Source organism: Harpia harpyja, chromosome 9 (genome assembly GCF_026419915.1).
Source record: "Harpia harpyja isolate bHarHar1 chromosome 9, bHarHar1 primary haplotype, whole genome shotgun sequence".
Lineage (NCBI taxonomy): Eukaryota > Metazoa > Chordata > Aves > Accipitriformes > Accipitridae > Harpia > Harpia harpyja.
This window is the reverse complement of record NC_068948.1, coordinates 10765510-10789525: the sequence shown is the minus strand read 5'-3', so window position 1 is coordinate 10789525 and position 24016 is coordinate 10765510. Positions and strand designations below refer to the sequence as shown.

At 37.7% G+C, this 24016-nt stretch overlaps 2 protein-coding genes across 13 annotated transcripts in view; both read left to right on the top strand.

Annotated features, from left to right (window-relative positions):
• The first annotated feature begins 3137 nt into the window (after positions 1-3137).
• On the top strand, positions 3138-18490 carry NAE1 (NEDD8 activating enzyme E1 subunit 1). The gene is made up of 20 exons (XM_052795982.1): positions 3138-3252; positions 4416-4519; positions 4610-4670; positions 5620-5650; positions 6255-6326; positions 6631-6710; positions 7843-7952; positions 8311-8420; positions 9020-9082; positions 9333-9396; positions 10488-10579; positions 11838-11897; positions 11986-12119; positions 13743-13818; positions 14179-14218; positions 15267-15353; positions 16393-16485; positions 16898-17012; positions 17088-17137; positions 18194-18490. Exons 1-20 carry the CDS (start codon positions 3197-3199, stop codon positions 18301-18303), a joined length of 1608 nt encoding a protein of 535 aa, XP_052651942.1. The 5' UTR covers positions 3138-3196; the 3' UTR covers positions 18304-18490.
• Positions 18442-24016, top strand: part of TERB1 (telomere repeat binding bouquet formation protein 1) — a 21013-nt gene continuing 15438 nt past the window's right edge. For 8 of the 12 annotated variants that reach the window (XM_052795979.1, XM_052795980.1, XM_052795972.1 and 5 more), the window contains exons 1-6: positions 18469-18554; positions 19672-19787; positions 21552-21610; positions 22542-22652; positions 22843-22971; positions 23437-23568. In XM_052795979.1, coding sequence (XP_052651939.1) covers positions 18552-18554; positions 19672-19787; positions 21552-21610; positions 22542-22652; positions 22843-22971; positions 23437-23568 — 550 coding nt within the window. In that variant the 5' untranslated portion in view covers positions 18469-18551. Of the gene's footprint in view, positions 18555-19433; positions 19788-21551; positions 21611-22541; positions 22653-22842; positions 22972-23436; positions 23569-24016 lie in introns of those variants that run through there. The other 4 variants (XM_052795976.1, XM_052795971.1, XM_052795974.1 and 1 more) reach the window with 4 other exon arrangements.

Sequence of the window (24016 nt, the reverse complement as noted above, 5' to 3'; positions counted from 1 at the left end):
AATGCTGAGCTAAAAGTGAAGCATTCCTGATTTCCACAAATTTCTCATGGGCTTTGACTACATCTCAAAAGTGTCTGCTTAGCAGTGAATGACAGGAAGACATAATTCCATCCACTACAGTGAAGCATTTCAAGCTACTTAAAGAACAATACTGTCTTCCCCAGTCTTCGTACTTACAGTTTTATTCCTCTTTGACAGTAATCATGACTGAACAGAGGAGCAGCTGAGGACAAATACATGGGTTCTTCTGAACCTGTCACTATGTTGTGATACAGAACTAACAAATGCTTCAGTTTTCCCATCCCTATGTATGGAATAATTTTCTTCATGATTTAATTTGGGCTCTTTTTATTAAAATTGCTATATAAGAACTAACCATTATGTTAGAAAGCTCCAAGATTGGCATGCCAAATAGAAGTTGAACATACTAAGCTTTGCAGGCTTGAAGAAATTGGATTTTTGAATCTCTAAGGCAAGTTGTCTCTATAATACAGATCTGGAATTATTGGGAGATATTCGCACAAGGAGATCATGTCACTTGAGGATAATGCTTTTGCTACATATTACTGCATCACTGTAGAAGGGCAGAGCTGCATTTTAGAAGATGCAAAATGAAAGAATAGTTATTTGTTTCCAAGGTGTATGGCTAAATGGCACTCTAAGTGTATTTGCTTAACTAACTTGGCAATTATCTGAGTTTATTATGCTGAGCATCTTTAATAATGGCAACATACATTTAAACGAGGTGTCATGTGCCTTCTTTAATGCATATGAGTGTGTCTGATGTGTCATTGCCTATTAACAAAAATATGGAAGAAATACAATCAGTTTGGGCACAGGCTGCTCACTCTAGAGCCTTTGAAGTACAATAGGTAGGAGCAGATTAAATGTTAAAACATTCATCGCTCCAGAGCTTGCCTACACCTCAGGTTCTTGAAAGAGTATCTGGTTTATCCAGGTGGCTCATCTCTCTTCTTACATTGCCATTACTAATGCTGGCAGTTTCCAAATGGGAATTATACTAAGGTGACATCTGTTCTTTATGTATGTGTTAAAATAATTTATAATGAATCCAGAAACTGCACAAAAATACTTCATAAGGTACACATAAACAGGAGACTGTACTGCCAACACTAAACATTAAAAAGCAGCATCATTCCAGGTGGTTTTGTTTTTTCATTTTTTTAGTATTTTATTTAAAAAGTGACTGCCTACACTTGTTGATTGACAACAGAAATTTCAAATTTTATATTCTCAAGTTTTTGTTTGCAAACATAAAAACGTGATGACTGTATATTGAGATTCTCATGCATCCAGTGTAACTTCAGGAGCTGAAAGTGGTAATCCTTCTCCTACAGCTACATAGTGAGATTCAGGAGATTTCTCAGGGAAAGAACTCAACATTTATTCACTGGGAATCTCTTCCTGGCATAAGGAAAAAAAAAAACCAAACCAAAATGGTCCCTAAGCAAAGAAGGGATTGAGAAGAAAAGGACAAAAAGGACATGCATAAAATTAACAGACAATTTTGCAAGAGAAAAACTTGAATAAAATATGGGCCAAAAGGAAAGAAGGAATTTATTTGGAACATTCTTGCGGAAGTGGGGCAGAAAAAGAAGAACTGGATACCTGGCTCCCTGGGAGTTCCCAGCCTTCACATGCCATTATTTATTATTACTTGTCTTTGACTTTTAAAGCTATACACACTTGGCTGCTTTACACCAGAAATGGGGACTGCATTTGGAACCAAGTCTGAAGTAATAATTCTTACAATTTATGGTTTGTCCAGTTGAAACTGTATAATTGTAGCAGATAGCAAGAACAGAAAGAGACAACTTCTGATTTTGGTAAACAGAACATTCCTACAAATATTGCAACAGTCACAGACATTTCATCAGAAGGAAGGATTTACTGTGACACAGCAAACACAAAGCCTGAGAAAAATGAACTTTGGAGGAGATACTGTGTATGGGAAAACAAAAGAGGAAGCACTATATTGTATTACAATGTCATCTGCAAGGTATAAAACACCAAATTATAATCACACTGTTGTGTACTTCATTCCAGCAGATATAGGACAAATAAAATTTACTAAAGAGAAGCAGATAAAAAGGACAACAGAATACCCTTTTATGGGCTAACAAATCAGCTGGAACGATGCACATGTTTTAGGACCTCTCTTTTGTTGTTGAAACTTAGTGCCAGAGATGGTTGAAATTTTTAAAGAAAGTTTTCTCTTTTTTTGTACACTTTCATAGTACAATCTATATCGATCCTATGTGGAAAGGTTTTCGTAACAGAAGTACATAGACACAACACATTCCAGACTTTATTGTCTCAATACTAAACAGAAATAATTGTAATAATGTACACCACCTCTGCAAAATATATCTAAACTGATTTTTCTGAATGCAGGTATCTGCAGGGCTTCTGACACAGACTGCTGTAAAATGCTTCAAAACTTTATAGCAGAAAGAGGGTTGAGATGGAGAGAAACACCCATTTTGAACACAGATTCCGGGAACGGCACCATGTCTTTAGAAGCATGCACCTGAAAAAAACAGCATCCTCTGTTCCTACGCTCGTGGTTCCCCATCAGCTTCAGCGTTCCCCAAAGACATCAAGGCCTGCCTTGTCAGCACAGGTTTTTTCTACCATTTTCCAAATTGCCATCTCAAACCCCATTGAACAACGACGGCAGCTCCTCTCATCGCCCGCCCGTCGGATTTGGCAAGATCTCTGTGTCAGAGCAAAGGAATGCTTTCACCTATCTACGCAAGACAGAGGCAGCGCCCGCGACTCACAAAAGCAGCCACGGGACGAATCCTGCAGCCCCGCAGCCCAGCCTACGGTAGCCCCCGATACCGGCCGGGAAGCCTCGGGCCCGGGATCCCGGGTCAGCCGGGCCGGGCCCAGCGGGGAGCAGCAGACAGCCGCAGGTCGCTCTTCGCGGAGCCTGGCGCGACGGAGGACGAGGAGGCGCCGGACCTCTCCCGCAGGGATGACCCGGGCAAGCCAGGGGCCCGCGGCGCGGCGCCTCAGCCCCGCGGGCGGCTCCCGGCCCTGAGGAGACGGCCCCGCCCCGCCCCGCAGCCCCGCCCTCCCCGCAGCCCCGCCTTCCCCGCAGCGGTCCGGCGCCCCTGCGCATGCGCCCGCCCGCGCCTGCGCAGCGCCCGCCGCGGGGGAGCGCGCGGCAATGGCGCAGCCGGGCAGGGCCAGCCTGAAGGAGCAGAGATACGACCGACAGCTGAGGTAGCGCCGGGGCCGGGGTTCTGCGGCGTGCCCCAGCCCCGAGCTGCGGGCGGCCGCCGCCGCCGCCGTCCTGGCCGGGCGGAGAGCGGGCTGTCGCGGCGCCGGGCCCTGCCTCTCGCTGCGGGCCGGGCCGGGGGCCGCAGCCGACGCTCCCGCGGCTCTGGTTGTCCCTTCAAGCCACAGGCCGCCTGCGCGGCCGCTTGTGAGGAGAGGGGCGGCGGGCGGCCCGCCCGCCCGGGGCTGCGCTTCGCTGAGCCCCGCCGGGGGCGGCAGCCGGCCGCCCGGGGCGCGGCTTGTGGGGCACGGGGGGAGCCCCTGGGGGGAGGAGGCTGTGCCCGAGCCGGTCGGGTCGTTCTGGGCCGGTCGGTTCTCGGGGCCGGCCAGCGGCTGCGTGAATGTTTGTGCCGGGATAGGGGAAAAAGGCAGGAAAGAGTGAAGCTTAAAAATGAGAGGAGGGCGGCTTATACTGGAGCCAGCCGGTGTTTGTAGTATGGCACGGGTTAATTTTCACATGCTTGCATGCGTTTGAAAGTAGTAGTTAAAATGCTTTGCCGGGTCTCTTCAGTAACTTTCTTTTCTGCCGCTGAAGAGAGTAAAACCAGTGCCCGTGTGAAGTCAGCCGGGCCTTTGTGGTTTGAGTACAGTCAAGTCCCGATTTTGGCCTGAATATTATTTTATAGGTGTCTTAAATACATTACCGAGCTCATCAAGACTGATTCCCATTTGCTTGTATGTTTCAGTGTGTTGTATTATAACTTATAAATGTATAAAAACGTATTATTTATAATAAAACTTACGAAGAAGAGAGTATTCAGTTTCAGGATTGTGTAAGGAGTGTTTCGATCCATGCTGATTTTTAAAAAGTTAAATATGTTACAACAGAAGAACGTGTGCGCATTAATATGGTGTAGAGACTAAAGATGGAGAAAATGAAATGTCAGTAAAAGTGGGTTGCTCTTTAGAAAGTTTCAAGTTTGTCACAGTAAGTTTTCTTAAGGAAAGCTCATTTTGGTTAGTGCTATTTAGGCCCTCTCAACAGTGAATGGAAAGTAGTATGCTAGCCTCCATTTATGATTGTTTAAATTTTTTTTTGTTTGTTTATATTGGCTTTACAACCTTATATGAAATAATTTCAGAATGTTTCTGTTTCCATCCCAATATAGATTGTGGGGTGACCATGGACAAGAAGCTTTAGAATCTGCCCATGTTTGTGTAATAAACGCAACGGCAACAGGAACTGAAATACTCAAAAACTTAGTGCTACCAGGTGAGTAGGTCTGTCTTCTGTATTTTCTTTGTAATGTATCTGATAATTTCATAATGCCTAGTTATTCATAGTAAATTTTTTTCCCCCAAGGTATTGGTTCATTTACAATTGTCGATGGCAATCGGGTCTCTGGAGAAGATGTTGGAAATAAGTAGGTTTGTTACTAGTTTCCAATACAAATTGAGAAGTAACAGGGTTTCATAAGTAGTTCCATCTCTATACTTGTTAAGAAATGTTCTAAAATTCTTAATAATTTTAAAAGCCTCTATATGTTTCTCCAAGTCTTTTGTGGTTTTGGGTGTTTGTGACATACACAGCATACACAATCATTTTGATATTAGCTGCTAAATTTTACTTAGTCTTTTTAGTTGCTGTTTCTGTATCTTACAGGCCTATTTGCTTCATGCATCAAGTTTATAAAGACAATGGTCTACTCAGTATAAAAATACGTAAAAATGACTTGTTTGCTGTAATCTTGAGATATGACAATGCAAGATTTGCTTGTGTTTTAGCATGGCTAAATGTATTTTCTGTAATTTTGGTGATGAAAATAACTCACTTTTTGTTAATTTATCATTGTGAAACTGTGACTGGTAGCCATTTATTAGCTTTCATAGCTTTGAAAGGCTGCATGCAGCAGGGGAAAGGATAAGAAACTCTTTACAAATACTATAAAAAATAATTTGTTTACTAATTCGAGATCACGTTCTCTTATGGTTCAGGTAGATACCTACAAATATCTGTCTGCTTAAAGGGGTTATATAAGGGCAAAAGATATTCCATTACATGAAGAAATGAGTACTAATGGGACTTTAATTAGCCTGGTGAAAAAGAATCTGCAGTGTGATCCTGGCTTCTAAATGAGTTTGGCCTGCCTTATTTTTCAGATTTGTGGCTCAGGCATTGGAAAGTTTCCTTAAGAAACTGATCATGAGGAAAATATGACAGTGGTGGGGAGAAGAAAAGCAGATTTAAGGGGGAACTTGGTTTGTTGTTTATGAGAGTCAGCAACATATTCTGCACTACAAAATGTAGCTTTAATGTGAAATTTTATTTTGAAGAAAAACAACATGTAACTCTTTTCCTTGTCTCCTTTTCAGTTTCTTTCTACAAAAAAGCCATATTGGTCAGGTAAGGAGATAACAAATGTCACTTTAGGTGTATTGAAAGCATGAAAGTGTTGAGTAAATACTCAAATGTAGTATTATGAGTAATGCTAGAAACTTGTATGCATAGGTTAAAATCTCATTGTTCTTTGACAAAATTCCCCATGCTTATTTTTTAGTTGCTTATAAGTGAGAAGATAAGTTCAAATCTGGCAAGATTGAATGGAAAAAATGAACAGGATATAGTTAAGAAAATCTTTGGAAGGATAAGGTGGAAGAGAATTGTGGCTGAAGGAGTAAAGCTAAGAGTAGAGATGTGGATGGGGGGAATCACAAAAACAGTACAAAAGGCATAGGTAACTCCTTGAAATTAATAAACAGCTGTCACATGATTCTTGTTTTAAAAATTATATCACTAAAAATGGTCTCAAACAAGTGCCTGCTGTTAAGGGATTTATTTTTTCTTCAGATAAGCAAGGCTTGGAATAAGAAATCCTAGCTTATGATGAGGTCCTTTTTTTCTTTTTTTTTTTTTTTCCTTTTTTTAAGCATGTAGCATATGTAGTGCTGATACACTATATAAATTACATTTCAAGAGGTTAAACATTGTTTTGATTGTTCTGAAACAGAATCGTGCCCAGAGTGCCACTGAGCTCCTGCAAGAATTGAATAATGATGTTTCTGGAAACTTTGTTGAAGAGGTTTGTTGTCCTAAATTAGTTGTACATTTCTTGTTACACAATGTGATAAAAGTATGAAATAATAGCTATATGTTGTCTTTGTAATGTTGCAGTTTAAGTAGCTTCATGATAAAATGACATTTGAGGAGAAGATCTAAAGTTATTTGCAAAAAGTCAATTTATGTATTTTAAACATTATTTTATAACTTCATGATAATTTTATAGCTTTCACTTAACACTTTACAGTGGATGTTGAACAGACTTGCTGGGTATTCAGAAGTTTTCACAGTGTTTCCTGACATTTTTTTTTTTTCCTACTATTTAGAGTCCAGAAAAACTTCTAGACAATGACCCTTCCTTTTTTAATCGGTTTAACTTGGTGGTTGCAACGCAACTACCGGAAAGGTAAAGAATCATCTAAAGTTGTTTGTTTTCATTCAGTTGTAAAAGCATGTTTCAACTGCAGGCATATTCTTGCAGGAAAACTTATGCAAAACAGAGCTGTCATTGTGAAGGAAGGTTACAGTAAATGATGGCATTTTACTATGGACCTGTTTATATATTAATACATAGTTTAAAATCTCTTTCAGATCCATGCCTGACTCCTAAGTGCTGTCTCCAGGTGTATTTGTCTGTGTCAAGTACCCTTTTGTAGTGGTAGTTGTTCCTGGTCCAAAATCACTGTAACAAGTATTCTTCGGTCTGTGATATCTTTAGATTTTTGCAAATGTATTTTATCCTCTGTATAGCTCTTTCCATTTTACCCATTGATGTAATTGTATTGCTCATGTAAACTTTGTCAGGACCAGAAGTTCTTGGTTTTTTGTTTTTTTTTTTAACCTCTTCCTGCTGAGAGGCCTCTTGCATGCTGCTTTCCAGTAAATAGTACAGATGAAAAATGTCAACTCTCGGAGTATTGAGAAACTTGGGGTAGAAGAGCATGCTTCTGTTTCAGTAGACAAGCTGCTTCCCCAGAGGCAAGAGGTTGCTGGATAGAGGAATAGTTAAATCTTGCTTTTGTAAGGAAGTGGCTGTTGTTCATACTTTATATATTTTCTCCCTCCCCCTACTTATAGAGGAGCTAGAGATACAGTCTTTCACAGAAATGAGAGCCAACTTGCCTTTTTGAAGTGGTGATGCCCTTGCAGGCATTTGTGAATAAAGAGAATTTCTTACGTGCTATTCAAAAACCTCTGACTGGAATTGCCCCTACTGGAAGTTATGTTTGTGCAACATACAGATCTAATTCTTTTTTCTTTCTTTCACAACTCGTTGAAGTTTTTTGTTTAATTGATATTTGGAGCATTTGGAAGGATGGAGTTAAATATAAGTAAGCTAACGGATAAATCTATTTCTAACCTAGTGTAAATTCATGTATAAAATTAATCACCTTATATGTGCTTAGAATCAGAATACTAGACTTCTCTCATAGAAAACTTCTCTTTCACAAGTGACTTGTACAAGAGTTAACTTTATAGTTTAGTTAACTGTTGTCCTCTTGTACATCTGAAAAAAAATTAAATGTTTTCCCTTACAGTACGTTGCTGCGCTTGGCTGAACTTCTCTGGAATTCTAATGTTCCTCTGCTGGTCTGCAGGACTTATGGACTGGTTGGTTATATGAGAGTCATTATTAAAGAACATACAGGTTAGAGGGTTTTCTGAGATAAAGACCTTTCTAAAAGGTTTAAAGTTTCAATATGTAATGTCACTTTGATTTTTATTTATTTATTTATTTTAATCTGGTGATGTATTTAGTATTTGTTAAGTCTTAGCATAGTTTGCAGTTCATCACCAGGAGCATTCTCTGAGGAATCTCTAGAAATTATAGACTGCAACAAATAGTAAAATTGGAGATTATCCTGACTTGAAAGCTGACTTAGGCAAAACACTGATTTTGAGAATTAAGCAGTTAATTGAGCAGGTGATGCACTGCATTTGATGTATAGCTCTGTTTTGAAGGCCGGACATAAAACTGAAATGCATTGTGTAATTTTTTTCCACAGTTGTTGAATCTCATCCTGACAATATGTTAGAAGATCTGAGACTGGATAAACCGTTTCCAGAGCTGAGGGAGCATGTTCAGTGTTATGACTTGGATCATATGGACAAAAAGGTTGGTATGTGGTTTGCACTATGTGCTCTAAGACGGAAGCAGATGTAGAACAGGGATTCTATGAAAATGACTCTTGGCAGATGACTTTTTTTGGTGCCAAGTCTCATCTGAGCAGAGGCAACTGTAGAATCAGTCATAAGGTACTATTTTTGGCCTCTGCCCCAAATGTTATGGTCTGTATTTAAATCTTAAGCAAGTGGGGGTCTTGGGGTAAGGAATATTCTTGGACAACTCGATCTTTTGTTAGATTGATTCCCTCTAGCCCCCCACCCCTCTTTTTTTTTTTTTTTTTTTATGATTACCTACTGCTGCAGAGCTTTGCAGTGTGGGTATTTGTGCATAACTTAAGTTCTACTCCAGAAAAACATTGGAGAACTTGGCTCAGCCACCCTTCTTTTAGTAAAGGAATAATAATTTAATGATTTGTTTTATAGTAGTTAGAGAATATTATTTCTGAATCAAAATCTGGAACACGTCCTGTGTTTTTACAACAGTGGAAATGATGTTAGGAGTTTACATTTTTAAAATAGGTTTTTAATTTGTCTCCCGTTTTTATTTTTTCACAACTTGACAAAGATTTCTCTGCTGTTCAATTACAGGACCATAGCCACACTCCATGGATTGTGATTGTAGCCAAGTATCTAACAAAATGGTTCAACGAGGTATATTCCAAACTGGCTAAGTCATCAGCCTGTTGTTATTATTATTACTTTAGATATGTCTTTTCTAAACTAGATTATTATTTTGGCAGTGTAAGAAAGAAAACAAGGTGGAATCATAAAAAAAATTACTAATTGAAATACAAGTGAATGTATATGAACGATGACAAATTCTAGAGTTCAGCAGTCTGAACACAATGAGGTTAGTAGTAGATATTTTAAAGACAAAATGTTCTTGTGTTTTTAAATTTAGAAAAGTGATCAGTTGCCTAAGAGTTACAAAGAAAAAGAAGCCTTCAGACAACTGATTCGGCAAGGTAATATATGTCCTAGGAGTCATTTATTCATACTGGCAGAAATATATAAGGCAATGTCTGGAAAATAATCAGAAGTTCTCTCAGCTTTTATGAAAATCTGCGGCCATATACAGTACAATTCTTCTGCTAAGTGATTGTTTTATACAGCTGGATCTTAAGATCCCAGATTTGCTTATAAATGCAGTTCGGCAGTTTCTTACTGTTTGCTGTTCAAGAATATGTTTTGATTTGGGTGGGAGGAGAGGCCTTAAGAGAAAATCCTGTGGAAAATGTTTATTTAATACGGAAAATGTGGCAAAGCGGAAAGCAAGTGATTGTTATTAACTGTAAGTATTTGGTTGGTCAGTTGACCCACCAAACTGTTGGTAATCATTGCAGCTCTAAGTAACTAGTTTAGAGAGAGAGAGAAAGATTGTGTATCTATTGAATACACCATAACCAGTATGTGAACAGACTTCATTTTTGCAGGTGTTTCAATCTAATACCTTTTGCGGGTGCTGAAATTGAGGCGTTTTTAAGAACTAGAAATACATTATCTTAAATGATTGTAGAATAAAAACATTAACTGGATTTTTGGCATTTCCTCATTTAAAGCTGGCCTGTGTGCAAATCACTGAGTGATTGTGTCATCCCCAGGTTGGGCTACGGAACTGATCTGTAGTAATTAGCTTTGGTTAAGGTAGGTTTTTAGCAGAGTCCATTTCTTGGTCTAGCTTGCTGTGTGGGTTCATAAGTGTTTGCCAAATCTGATGAAAAAACAACACAGCATGACTGGGGATGGGAAGGAGAGTTGAATTGTGTATTTACCACCATCTACATTAATTTAGTGAGTATGAAACTTTACTCTCTTTCTCACACAAACTGGTATTTTTGTGATGAATAACTTCTGTTTAAACATCACAGGAAAATTAATCATATGCAGAATGTATATGTAGTTAGTTTTATCAGTAGGTCTTACTGGTAATTCAGTTTTTTGCTGATTAGTTGTTATGCCACAAATACATCCAAAGCCAGTCTGCTCTGTTGGTAAGATGTAAATGGTGAGATGTAATTCAGAGGATTGTGTATTTTTATTTTTTTTTTTTAATAAGGTATTTTAAAGAATGAAAATGGGACCCCAGAAGATGAGGAAAACTTTGAAGAAGCTATAAAAAATGTGAACACAGCATTAAATACCACAGAGGTAAAATAAACATTTATATGACAAAACTGAAGAAACTTCAACTACCTCATTTTTTTTCAAAACATACTATGCACTTTTAGGACAGGAATTCCATTTGCAACATTTATATTTAGGTAAAACAGGATTAGTACAATTTTTAGAGTTGAAATCGTGTAGTAAAATAGACCTAGACTAGATGGCACTGTAACTTATGGAAATTCTTATTTCCTTGCTCATGCAAGGAAGCTACCTTTCCTTCCTGAAGACTTGAATTCAAGTATAGAATGACTCAGTAACCAGGGTTCATTAGTAGTGTATTCCTGTCTTAGACTTTGTCAGATTTTCTCTTACAGATTGAACTGTAAAGTGCTTGGTACAATTATAAAGAATTAGCAGTCACTGGTGTGGATGATGTCCGATTTAAATACATTGCTAGGAGAGAGACTCAGAAAGCATTTATTGAAGTTGTGCTATATTGAAGCTGCTTGCTATAGTATTTATTCTGTATAGAAATTAAGTGCTGCAAGGGACTTTTGACTTGGCAAATTCAGTACTTTCCTCTTGAAGATACAGATCAAGCTTAAAAACATTAAAAGTGAAGTTTTCATTGTTTTTAAATAATCCTGAAGTAGTAACTCATGGTTTAGAATTGACCTCTGATTTTCTTAATCTCTCATCCATGGTAAATTGCAAAAGCTACATGAGGTAAAAGAACATTCTGTGATTCTTTCAAGATTACATTCCATTTTTATTTGAATTGTGCTGATCCTTGCTCGGACAGTCACGTTAAATCTCCCAAGAAAGCAGCAGGTAAAACTTAGTGCTTACATCTGAGCCACTACAAGCCGTGTCCTAGGCTATTAGTGATTTATTTCAGTTTATGAGCCAGACTGAACTGCAGCAGTTAAGGAATCAAAATGCTCACTTTTGCAGCCCCTCTTCACTTCCCCAGCCTTTTTGCTCCTCTGCGTCTAGCAGGTAGGATGGGCAGCTGGGACTGGTAGTACCTTTTGCTGATGCAAGTTTTTTTTAAGTCTTCCGTGTAGAAGATGGAAATAAGGTGAGATTTTGTTAGTAACATTCATCTTGATCAGAAACATGTGCCTTGCTCTCAGGCAGGGCTAATGTTTGAAATATGAGAAGCACTGACTATGTACGATGCAGAAGAGATTTTGGTATGAAACTCAGGTCGCTTAGAGTTGGCTCCTTTATGTAACGAGTGTTGAGATCAAGAAATCAAAAGTCAAGTAAACATAAACGCAGTTTATTTTTTTTATAGATTCCAAGATGCATTGAAGAGATTTTTAATGATGATTGCTGCATAAATCTTACGGAGCAGGTAACAAGTAATTAAAGGTAAGGCTTAAATGTAGGAAAAGCATTATAAATAACATTTGTGTACATGACTGTCTCTTGTGCATGTGCAGTCACCCTCCTTCTGGATTTTGGCGCGAGCTGTAAAGGAATTTGTGGCAAATGAGGGGCAAGGAAGCTTGCCTGTCCGGGGCACTATTCCTGATATGATAGCAGACTCCAATAAATTTATCAAATTGCAAAATGTGTAAGTATACAATTTTTTCTTTAATAGTTACTAACGATAGTAAATGGTGATGGTTTCAGACCTCACAAAGTGCATGAATTCCTGTATTTAAAAAAAAGTGTGTATGTGGGACTAGGGTGAGGAGGGGTGTGGGAAGCACTGCAGCCTGGGACTATCTGATCCCTGTATAGATGCTATCTGCTGTTTGGAACTGGTGCCTAAGCCTTCAGTGCATCCCAGTTTCCTGAGGCTGGGTAGCGAGTGATTACTTTTCTTAGTTTCAGATCTAGTGAAGACCTTCCTATAGACAGTAGATCCCATAGCCCAGCTACTGGTGTCCAAAGCAAATTGTTGCCTAAACATAGCATTTGGTTTTTCTCCTCAATATGTATGTCAACCTGGTTACAGAAATTCTGGTTTCCTAGATATTTAATTCTAAATACTTAATTCTAATTAATGCCCTTTGAAGGGATTGCTTGGTAGATAAGGAAGGGTGTGAATAAACATTAACTGCAAATTCTAAACAGCATCAGTGTGGATTGAGATTTTAGGAAGGCCATCTTTGAATGCATGTATCCTCAACATGAACTTACTATTCCTGTGCATCCTGGACATGATGCAAACTGTTGTGGTAACACTGTAAGAAAGCCTTTTTGGCCCATTTTCTTTGCAGTTGATTGCTTCTTCCTCCCTTTTTTTTTTTTTTAATCTTTAAAATGAAGCAGTATCTTGCAGAAGACTGTTAAATTTATTGTCTGTGCAATTGTACTGTTGAATTGTTCAAACAGGAAAGTATTCTTTCTAATAGATTTTGATTTTCTCTGTAGATTCTGAAACACAACCTCTGCTAGAAAAATGATTGTGTGCCTTAATAGTGTTTACTAATCAGAATGAAATCTGTAATTTTAGAAGTGCATTCCTCAGATCTGTGACAAATAGCATTAAAAAGATGGATATAAAAGTACGAATCTGTTACATGTCTAAAATGATTGCTATTGCTTTGTGGAACTTACTTTGTATAATGACAGAAAAAGCCAAGAACTGGTATCATTTTGGTAAATGAAACCATAATTGCTTAAATTTGCAGAGATACCCTAATTTGTAAGTCTGAATTCTATAAGCATCAGTCCTGAATTGCCAGATCATTATGTACTTCAGTTCTCAATTCCAATAAGCATTACAGGGTTTTAATTTGCAGATAAAACAATTACAGTTCCTTAAAATGAGCTCTTAAATTGAATTTTATTAAATACTGTGTTGTTGAGATGTTTGCATTGTCATAGGTCTTAATGGAACTAATATACTACGGCTACAAATTTTAAAATACAGAAATTAATGAAATATTAGAAGCCCAATGAAGGACATACAGCTGTTGTTCTGAAACTACTTAATATTCTTCCTCTGACTGTTTGTAGTACTATTCATTTTAATTTTAACCGGTTTCTAAGCCACAGATTTAGTGAACAGCTCAGCCATGCCAAACAGTCATGCAGGGAGTTTATAAGTGCATTCATGGCCTTGAGGTAGCTCACTTCCATTAATGTGGCTTGTATTTTGTCTTTATAATATGAAACAAAAAGCAGTGGTCTTAACGGTGAAGTTGGCTTTATGCTATGATTATTAAGACTTCTTTATTATTAACAGGTACCGTGAAAAAGCAAAGAAGGATATTGCTGCTGTGGGTAACCATGCTGCTAAATTGTTACAATCCCTAGGCAAGGTAATTGCAAATGTACAGCCATTCTGACAGGATACAAATATTTTTACCCTGACATTCAGTACAGAAATAAGTCACAGGAGACAGATACGAAAAGAGAAGGCTTAATTACCTCATTCTCTTCAAAAGGCTTAAGTAAATTCTAATGAAATTTAGTATCTGTAGTCTGTTTTATTTATCACTTGGTTTGGTCATATAAAAGTAAAAGGCATACAGGGATATATTGTTTACAATTTAAGATACTTTTTTTTTTTTTTTTTTACAAGAGCGACTAGTTATTTCACAATGAATATATGAGTATCTCTGAAAATACAAATTCTCTGGTCATTATATGTACTGGAATGAGTATATTCTTTCTTTTAGGCACCCGAATCTATTTCAGAGAGAGAATTAAAATTGCTTTGTGAGTATGGTTGGATTCTGTTGCTGTGTTTATGCAAATGATCAAATAATCAAAAACTGTTGAATGATAATGTAGTTATTAATCAGTAACTCAATATTTGAATTTTTCAAGTAAGTGCTTAGCAGTTGCATCTCTCATCTTCAGTAGAAGTAACAGATGTTCAGCATCTCTCAATAGTGAGTTTATAAAGGTTGGCTTTTAAAAGATATGGTATTTTTTCAGGTCCAAAGAACAGGTAGCATATGTCCTCTACTTTCTGTGATTAGTACTTAATCACCCTTGCCCATTCTGTGATACTGACTTCAGAGTGCAGGCTCTGTAAACTTCTGGTAGTCTGAAAAGGTAAAACAGTGATGCAGCGAGTAGTACTGTTGATGGCATTTTAGGTTGTATCTGTTCTTGGTATGTATACGTGTCCACATAGCAGCCTGGCTAAGTCTCCTTGCAACTGGAGAATTTTCCTGTAAGCATGTAGCCAAGAGCACACTGCCCCTGTGTCGATATACAATTTGCTGGGAGCTTTGAGAACCTCACAGTTCCTCATTTTTGAGTGCTAGGTAGTAGCTACACATTGGGTTGTTTCATAGCAACGATACTGGAGAAGAACCTTTTCCCGCTCATAGCTATACTGTTAGAATATTAATTGAGGATATGCCAGACAGCGGTAGGTGTAGTGGAAGATGAAAAGAACCTGTGTTCATTTGCAACATGGGAGAGGAAAACATGAAGTTGATGGCTGTGACTGATGAACTGGTATAGAAGAGCTACACGTGTTGTGAGCTGTTACATTAACATGGCAGATATGTTTAGATTCTAGAAGTAAATAAGCATGAGGTATTTCACTAAAATACTTGTGATCATAGACCTAAATGTAGTTCAGTAGATTTTATTACTGCAAGCCACTGGAAGAAACAGAAAAGTGTTTGTGAAATTATGGTAAGTTTTAGTCTTTCGTGTTTAACACAATAGAGATACAGACTTACAAAGATACAGTAATTGGTGATGCATTCAAGTAGGTAATGCTCTCCTTTCCGCCCCCTCTGCTTAGGCAGCAACTCAGCTTTCCTCCGAGTAGTACGATGTAGATCTCTGTCTGAAGAATATGGTTTAAACACTTTTAACAAGGATGAAATCAGTAAGTACTTCTTTTTGGCACATACTTTAATTGCATTTTCAATGTGAAATGGTTTTGTGATCAAAAAGAAGTGTATGTTACACATTCATTATGCAGTTTAATAATTTGGCATCAACTAGAAGTATGGGGTTTTTTTAAGTCTAGACTGTTGAATTCAATTTGATTTTGAAAGTTCAAAAGTGACCTTATAGATTGATGCATATTTCAGGGGTTTTTTTTCTTGCAGATGTTATTTTTGATAGTACATAAATAAAACATAGCTTTCTTCAAATTTTTCCTTTCTGTACCTCAGTTATTTCTGACAGAACTGGAAAGGTGCTTTCACCTGACCAAAGATATGAGAATAATTGTCTCGGCCCCTCTCAGCTTATCTTTTCAGTATGTGAACTAGCAAACTAGTTATTTAATATTGCGTTTTATTTTTTGAACTGCATAAATTAAAAGGGGGAAAGAAAAAGCTGGAAATACTTTTAATCAAAGTTTGTTTAAATTAAGCTTATACAAGTCTTCTGAATGTTTTGGACAAAACGTATATACAAAGTGAATACATTTTGTGTATACATATGTAATATTTATAATTTAAGTGAAAGCTTGTTGAATTAGTTGGTAATATGCAATGTGATTTAAGTAGTAGTATTTAGAAGGACTACTGAGCTGTATGTTAAGGGATTTAAGACCTGTTTTATAGTTAGTCATTACAGTTAAATATGGAGCATGCGTTTCAAATCACAAAATTATAACTAAGGAATATCCCATTTAATGTTATAGCAGCTGTCAGAGTTGAAACGTGAGTATCTTCACTGAACAGTTTATGTCAAATACATACAATATGTTTTTGTCACACACTCTGGCGTCAAAATTGTGTATCTGACAGTTGACTAATTGAGATTCTCAGTTGCAGGTTGTTTTCATTAATATTCCTTTTTACTGCACATTTTACAGTTTGAGCACATGGGAAATAACTTGATTTCAAGTAATTCAGAACCTTTCTTTTTCCATTTCATCTGTACCAGCTAACCAGTTCTCTTGCTGTTTTCAGTTTCCTATATGGACAACCCAGACAGTGAAATAGTGCTGTACTTGATGCTACGGGCTGTAGACAGATTTTATAAGCAGCATGGTAGATACCCAGGTATGTTAATACAAGAGTTACTTAATGTCATCAAAAGAAATACAAAGATCCAATAGTTACTATAATACTAGTTATAAAATACAAATATAGCATTAGTTGTAGTTAGTTTTCATATTAATACAACTTTAAGAATGTGAAAATTCAAGTGAGAATTTTTTCTCTTTGGGAACTTAAGGATTGATACCACTGAAATGGGTTGCATGGATTATGAATCAGTTCAGCTGTGCAGTAATTTGTCATTATCAGGAGTGGCATCAACAGAATACTCAATTATTAGTAGTCTAGTATTAATAATTTAATATATTAATTGGCTTAGAAGCTTTTCAGAAAAGTAGAATACTTACACTGCCATTTAAACCCATTAACTTTGGTGTTACAGTTCTGTGGTGAAACAGTTAACTTACTTTTCCAGGTGTCTACAACTATCAGGTAGAAGATGATATTGGAAAACTAAAATCATGCCTTACTGGTTTCTTACAAGAACATGGGTTGTCTGTAGTGGTGAAAGATGACTATGTTCATGAGTTGTAAGTATTATATCTTAAGCATTGCTTTGTCCGTAAAACTGACCTGAAAATACTAACTGTTACTTTGCTATCCAGTTGTCGCTATGGAGCTGCTGAGCCACATGCTATCGCTGCCTTCATGGGAGGTAAGAATATCACTGTATTTCTAAGGTCCATGCAAACAAGCCAACATGCTCTAGTGCATACTTGAGTCAAAATCTCCACTGTTTTAATTACTTTGTATTGTCAGAGCAAAGACCCATCACAGACTGTAGTCAAACATACTATTAGAACAAAATCCTCCCCCTTAATTCTCCAGATATGACCTCTTATGGTATCTAGAAAAAGTGGACACAGTAAGGGGTTTAAAGTCAGGAAAAGAAAGCAAATAAACTTAAAAAATAATCTCAGGAGATCAGTTCTAGTAGCTTAAAAGTGTGTTTAAAAATAAAATGCTTGAAAGAGGCTTTGAGTTCAAAAAAAAAAAGGGGGCAAGGAATAATTGTAGTAATATTAAAATTAACACAGTACACACCTTCCTTTAAAATAACACAATACACTTAAGTATCTATTAAATATAAATAGCCTTGATTGCTTAATTCAACCTGTGGGCATTATCAAAACTAAATACATGTTTTAATGGATGCTCAAAATTGATGTATCAGTTCGCTTACCTTTATTTGGCTTCATGCGGTGCTGAAGATAATGGTATTAAATACTCTGTGGATGTAGGATTTTTTTTCTGATTAAGTGAACCTTGGTGTTTGGAGTGCTTTAGAAAAATATGTAAAGATATCTTTTGAAGAAATTACAGAATATTTCATACTACAGAAGAACACAAAGGGATCATAGTGAAGTGACCCTTCAATTTATTTTACAGTTTATGTGATTTTTTTTAAATTTAACTTCTCGATTTCATTTAGAGAGGTCACCACTTGCATGGATCTGTCTGCTCACACATTTTTACTCTGTGTGTGTGTGTATGTACATGGAGAGACAGAGAGAAGGTACATACAGCAAAGTGTATACTGGGAAGTACCGAAAGGCATCTTTTCCTCCTAGGAGTTGTATCAGGTGCTTCCGAAATAATAATTCCAGTGTAGTGAGTTCTAGATAAATAGCATTCTTTTACTGGTTTTTAAGTATGACCTGCTAACTACCTTCTGTTTTACCTTTTTTTTTTTTTTTTTTGTCTTTTACAGGAGCTGCTGCGCAGGAGGTTATCAAACTCATTACAGGGCAGTTTGTAATTTTTAATAACACCTATATTTACAGTGGAATGTCACAGACTTCAGCAACTTTCCAGCTGTAAGATAATGATCTCGCGTTTGTTGCCACCAGGCGTTGCCACTGTGTCCTGTAAATACTGTGGTGGTCTGCAACTGACTGGACTGTTCTGTATTACCTGCAAGTTAAAGTTATTTTATTTGTAACAATTTTATCATCTTTTTTTTTTTTTCCTGAGGACAAATAAAATCATACCAAATACTGAAAAAATATTTTTAATCTAGAATTTTCTGTTTCACCTTTGAAAGAGAAAAGCAGCAGCTGTTCTTTGGCATGGTAAGTTGCATTTACAGATTGGCTTACCTGGTTTGCAGCAGAGCTGGACTTTTTTTAGTAAAAGCTGCTCTTCAGTCCGAGGGGGGGGGAGGACTTGCAACAGGTTCAAAAAGGCTAATGTAACTATGATGGTGTGGGGATCTAACTGTGAGAAGAGCTAGGGAAAGCTGTAATATTTCTTATTCATTTCAAGGACATCAGGGAAAGGGACTGTGTGCCTGAAAGCCTGGTTCTTTCAGCTGTATTCATCTAGTGAAAGATTCTTTTTCCTGCGCCCTTTGTGTCTGGCAAACGTCAAATGACGGCTAACTGCGTTTTGTGGCGTTGTCGCAGTTTCCAAAACGCAGAGTATGGAAAGCGAGCTGCGTTGAAACCCGAGGGATTTCCCCCTAGCCTGGGCCTGGAGCCACGCTAAGGCTGGCACAGCGCTCGGAGAAGGTTAACAGGGCTCTATCTCCTGGTGCCCGAGAAGAGCCGCGGCTGGCGGTGCCTCCCCGCCCCGAGCGCCGCTCGCCTGGCGCTGCCTGAGGTGACTCCTCGGAGGGGCCGGGGGAAGCGGGTGAGGGCCCCGCGCGCGCCGCGGCGGGGCGGGAAAGGCGCGCGGCTGAGGGCGGCCGGGCGGCGTCTCGCTCTCCTCAGGCCGGCGCGGAGGGCCCGGGACCGCGGTGGCGGCCCGGCGCGGCGGGGGGGGCCCCGGGCCGCCTTCGTGGCTGACCAGAACCGCTCCTGCTGCCGGATCAACAGGTAGCTAAACCGAGCCCTATTTCCGATCCTCCTGGTACTCCCCACCCCTCCCAAAAGCTCTGGCAGAAGAATGCTTTTGCCGTTTCATCTTTAGACTCATGGTCCCCCCCCCCCCCTTTTTTTTTTTCTTTTTTTTTTATAAGTCTCTATGTTCTTTTTATATTTGGGATGATCTGGAGTACTTATTAAGACTTCAAAGTTGAACTCTGGTAATGAGCTATAAATCATACATGGCTCTTTTGAGAGGGAGAAGGGATGGGACAAAAGCTAAAATAGCACTGGAAGACTTCAAAGGTCTGTTAACGCTGGACAGTGTTTCTCAAAAGTTAGCGGATGCTTCCTCAGCTGCTGGTGTGAATTTTGATTTCAACAGGACACCAACAATCCGGACTTCTTCCAATGTACAGGATTTGACCACTGGGTTTTAAAACAAGGAAAAAGACCCCCAAGACTGGCTGTTTCTGTCCTGGTGTGGCTGCGCAGGGGTGAGTCCAGCAGCCCAGGCCTTGACTGACTGGGGATGTCCCCATCAGCCTCCGTGTGAACTCCCTAACCTCCTGTGTCAGTCTTTCTGCATGTTCAAGCTGTGTGCTCTAATGCTGCTGAACAAACAGATGAATATATCTGTACTTTTTTTTTTAAGAGTGTTTTTTTGAGGTTTGAAGGGGATGTTATCGGGGGGAAGAGGTAATCTATCTTCTTTTATATGCAACATCTGCCAGAAGTCTGTTGCAGCAAATCCTGTTACTCATCTTTCCATCTTTGCCCTGTGATGCCACAACAGAGTTGAGCTATTTGCATGTTAATGTAGGCTGGCTTGTAAGTATTATTTTGTGTACCTTCTGTATGTTGCAAAAGAAAAAGATCTAGTTAAGGTCAAGCCATATTTTTCTATAGTGTTTAAAAAAACTTGTGCTTCTTTTATTAAAAGCTCTTTAATTGTGTAAATGTGTATTTAATTAAACTTTACTGAAATTAAATTAGCTCCGAAGTGAGCTCATTTTTACAGCTTTTCTTAAGGAGTATGTAGGTAGTTTTTGTTTTCTCTTAGGTTAACAGAGCGGTATCAGTAGAGGCAAAAGGAGGTGAGGAAGACTTGTAAGCTTTCCGCTACTGTGGCAGGGTTAGATTTGCAAGAAAATGAAATGCCTATACGTTATCAGTTCTGAAAGGGTAAAGGAAGATGAACTTTTAAACTTTCCCTCTCAAAACATGTGCTTCACCAATGCTACTGTAAGGTTATGTATGGAGCATATGAACTAATGGAAGCAGCAAAGGAATGGCAACAATCAGTAACCCTAAATGGAAAGCAGGGCTGCCTGTCTTCGTTAAGATGACACTGATGTTTCTTAGAGCCTTTGCTCTACTTTCAGAAGGATAACTAACTTATTATTAACATGGATTTATCACTGATATAAAGTTTCTACCTGGAGCTAAATAATTTTTGAGAGATTGAAATAGGTTACTGTGATGCTTGCATTAACCTTTCTTTGTGTTTGGGACTTGGGGTGTGGTTAACTGACCATCTTTCTGCTTCCAAACCTGAATTGCATTCTGACTGCTGCTCAGCTAACTCTCAGATGCTGGCACATTAGATTTATGTAGAATCAATGGTGTGGGTTTTTCTGGTTTATATGGTTCACGTAACGTGATAATTTCTTTGGTGAACTAAAATAAATTCTTAGTTTAAGAAATAACGTCTCTGTTCATGCTCATTGTCTTTGGTTTTGATCAATACTGATAAAACATCATAGGAATGGTTTAGTGGCTCACTGAGTAGTGGTAGGAGGCTGAACGTTTTATAGTGGATGTCAGGCACACTTGATCCCCACATAACATTACTTGATAGTCTTACTGCCAGTTGTTGGCTGATGACAAAGTTGGCAACCTATTGGAAGGAAAATTGGATCAGTTTTATTGTAATAAATGACACAGAGCTAGGTATATTTTTAATGACAGAGATGGTTTTGGTGCCCCACAGTGGTAGCATGGAATCATGTGATTTCTGCAAAATGTTAAGCTCTCAAAACATAACAACACAGTAGTTACAAATGCAGTGTAACTATAAATACTGTATTTCCAAAGAAAATCTTTGCCATGCAAGAGCATATTAAACTGTGTGTGTGTGTCAGATGATAGTGTAAAACCAGAAGATTGGAGTGTATTTTAAGAAAAATGATTTCATTTATACTGCATATGGTCTTACAAACACTGCTAATCTGAACAGAAAACACTTTTTCCTTGCCATTGTAGAACAAGAAAAGGGATACAACCAAAAATGGAAAATCAAAAGGTGCAGAAAAAACAGTGTGGTAAGATACCTAATGTAATTTTCATTTATCTGCATCAACTTTACAAAGTTTTATTAGACTGTCATAGGTTTGTCATGGGGTGGTGAGTTGTTGGGGAAATGTTCATTTTCCTTGTTGCCAAATTTGTGGATTCTGTATTGGATACCTAAAGGACAAATCTAATTACAAACCTTCAAATAGTAAATACCACCACCACAGAGTCACCTTTTTTGCTAATATTTACCCATATTTTTATTGTATTTTAACTTCTTTAAGAAACCCCAAACCTTACAAATTTTTAAAATATACAGTATCTGCTGTTACTGTTGCAAGTAATTATCAAATAAGTATTTTTATTATACCCCAAAGAGTAAGACACAGATTTTTAAAGTGGTTTACCTACCTAGGGTTGTATGTAGGTGCCCAGAAAATGCTTTGTGTTAACTTGCTAACCTAACAACCTGATTCAAGATTCTAGCTGCTGTGGTAAGTGATTAAGTGTTCTCTAACTAAATATCATATAGGAAGCCTTGCTTTGTTTGATTCTTTCCCTATTCACTCTGTAGATTTTCAGTTGTATTTTTATGATTCTGTATTATTCACTTAAATACACTTAATGCACCTTGCAACTGTGAATTTAATGTTTAGTAATTTGCATCACATTTACTAACAGTTACTAGTAATGAAAGAAATATTAAAAGGGGGCTGTTACTTTAGCAAAGGAAATCATGGTCAAATAACAAACTACGGAGAGGAATATTTTTAGGTTAAGTATGTTTGTTATTTAAAAGTGGATGAAGGTGGCATAGCTCCATTTTTGCTCACTGTTTTTCTTTTTTTTTTTTTTCCTTTAAATACATAGATATACTACATTTTTGGGCAGGTTTATTGTAATACTAAATAGATCAATATAAAGAAAATTTACATGAAGTTTTTTTGTGTTTGTTCTTAGATATGAAAACAGATCTGAACTTACTCCTTGAATGCCTTAAATACCAGATGGACTGCCCTGTATCTCAGAAAGAGGCTTTGATCACTATTTATTCAATTTGTCAACAAAACAGTAAGAAGCATTTTTCCCTAGAAACAACACAGTTTTATGTTTGCAATATATGTTAAGAAGCTGACTGTCACTGTAAAAAAATTATCTAAAGGATGTAAGGCTTGAAAAGTTATAAAATCTTGGAAGGTTTTCATTTTACAGAGAAACAAAAGCAAAAGATTAACTTTTGTTCTTTTTTTTTCTGTTATAGGTGAAGCAAGTGAATATTTTCGAGAAATTGGTGGTTTGATGTTTATAAATGATCTTGCAAAGTCAAGTGTTCATTGCATAGTAAAGGAAGCAGCTTTATTTACATTAGGAATTATAATAGAGAGTAATGGTAATAATAAGTAATATTACTTGTTCTGAGAGAGTTATGATCCCATGTTACTACTTCTGCTTTGTCTCCATTATTTTTTTTGTCTCAAAAAATCACATTACAAGATTATCAGCTCAAGTGAGGGGCAGTAAAGGTGCCACTGCTTCACTGTCCATCCCCAGATTTGGAGAAGCACCTTGCTGATTTGTGTAGATAGCATGTGTTTATGATACCAGACAGCTGTACTACTTCTCTCCCTCAGCAGCAAGTGTTAAATGACTCATAGATCATTCCAAAGTTTGCCTAGGTGCTGGCTGGTTTACAGCTGGCTACAGGGGGAAGCCCTCAGTCACTTTATAGTCATGTTTTGTCTCCACTCACCACATATTGGATGCAACTGAGACTCTAGTTACTGTATTACAAAAATAATTTAGGATTATGAATGTCTTACTTTAGGACCTAATGGTTTTTATTTTCTGGTTTCAGTTTATTGTCAACAAACTTTGTGTACCTCTGCATTGTTTGAAGACCTCATTTTATTTTTAATGAATAAGGATTCTGGTGTGAACCTGAAAAGAATGTCTGTTTATGTCATCTTAGTACTGGTTTCAAATAATAGTAAGTTGGGTTTTTTCTCTGTTTTATAACACCATTTTTTTCTATTTGCCAATCTGTAGTACAGAAATTTGGAACGCTCAATAAATAGTGTTTTGGTAAAGTTAATTTATAAAGATGAATGGTTGCATGTAACTGAACTCGAAGTGTGTAAGTAGATCATAGCTCACTGGGATTTCCTTAAGTGGCAGAAAGTGTTTTAGTTCTGAAAATGAAATTATAGTTTTAAAAAAAAATATAGCAAAACCCAGTAGTTTCTGACCATGTATAGAAAAAAACCAGAAAGAAATGGAACATTTTTGCCAGCGTTGGTGTGATTTCGTATTTGTTTTTTGGGGGGATAAGCATTTAAGTATATAATGCTTAGGAAATGGAAACAGAATATATGTATGTAAATTAAACTTGACATTAAGATTTTTCTCTTAAGTTGCATGTGTCTTTGGAGTCTTGT

Coding starts and splice junctions, on each gene's coding strand:
- NAE1 (XM_052795982.1), top strand. CDS start 3,197: ATGGCGCAGCCGGGCAGGGCCAGCCTGAAGGAGCAGAGATACGACCGA. Junction 10,580..11,837: donor CAGCATTAAATACCACAGAG/GTAAAATAAACA, acceptor TTTTTTTTATAG/ATTCCAAGATGCATTGAAGA. Junction 17,013..17,087: donor GATGACTATGTTCATGAGTT/GTAAGTATTATA, acceptor TTTGCTATCCAG/TTGTCGCTATGGAGCTGCTG.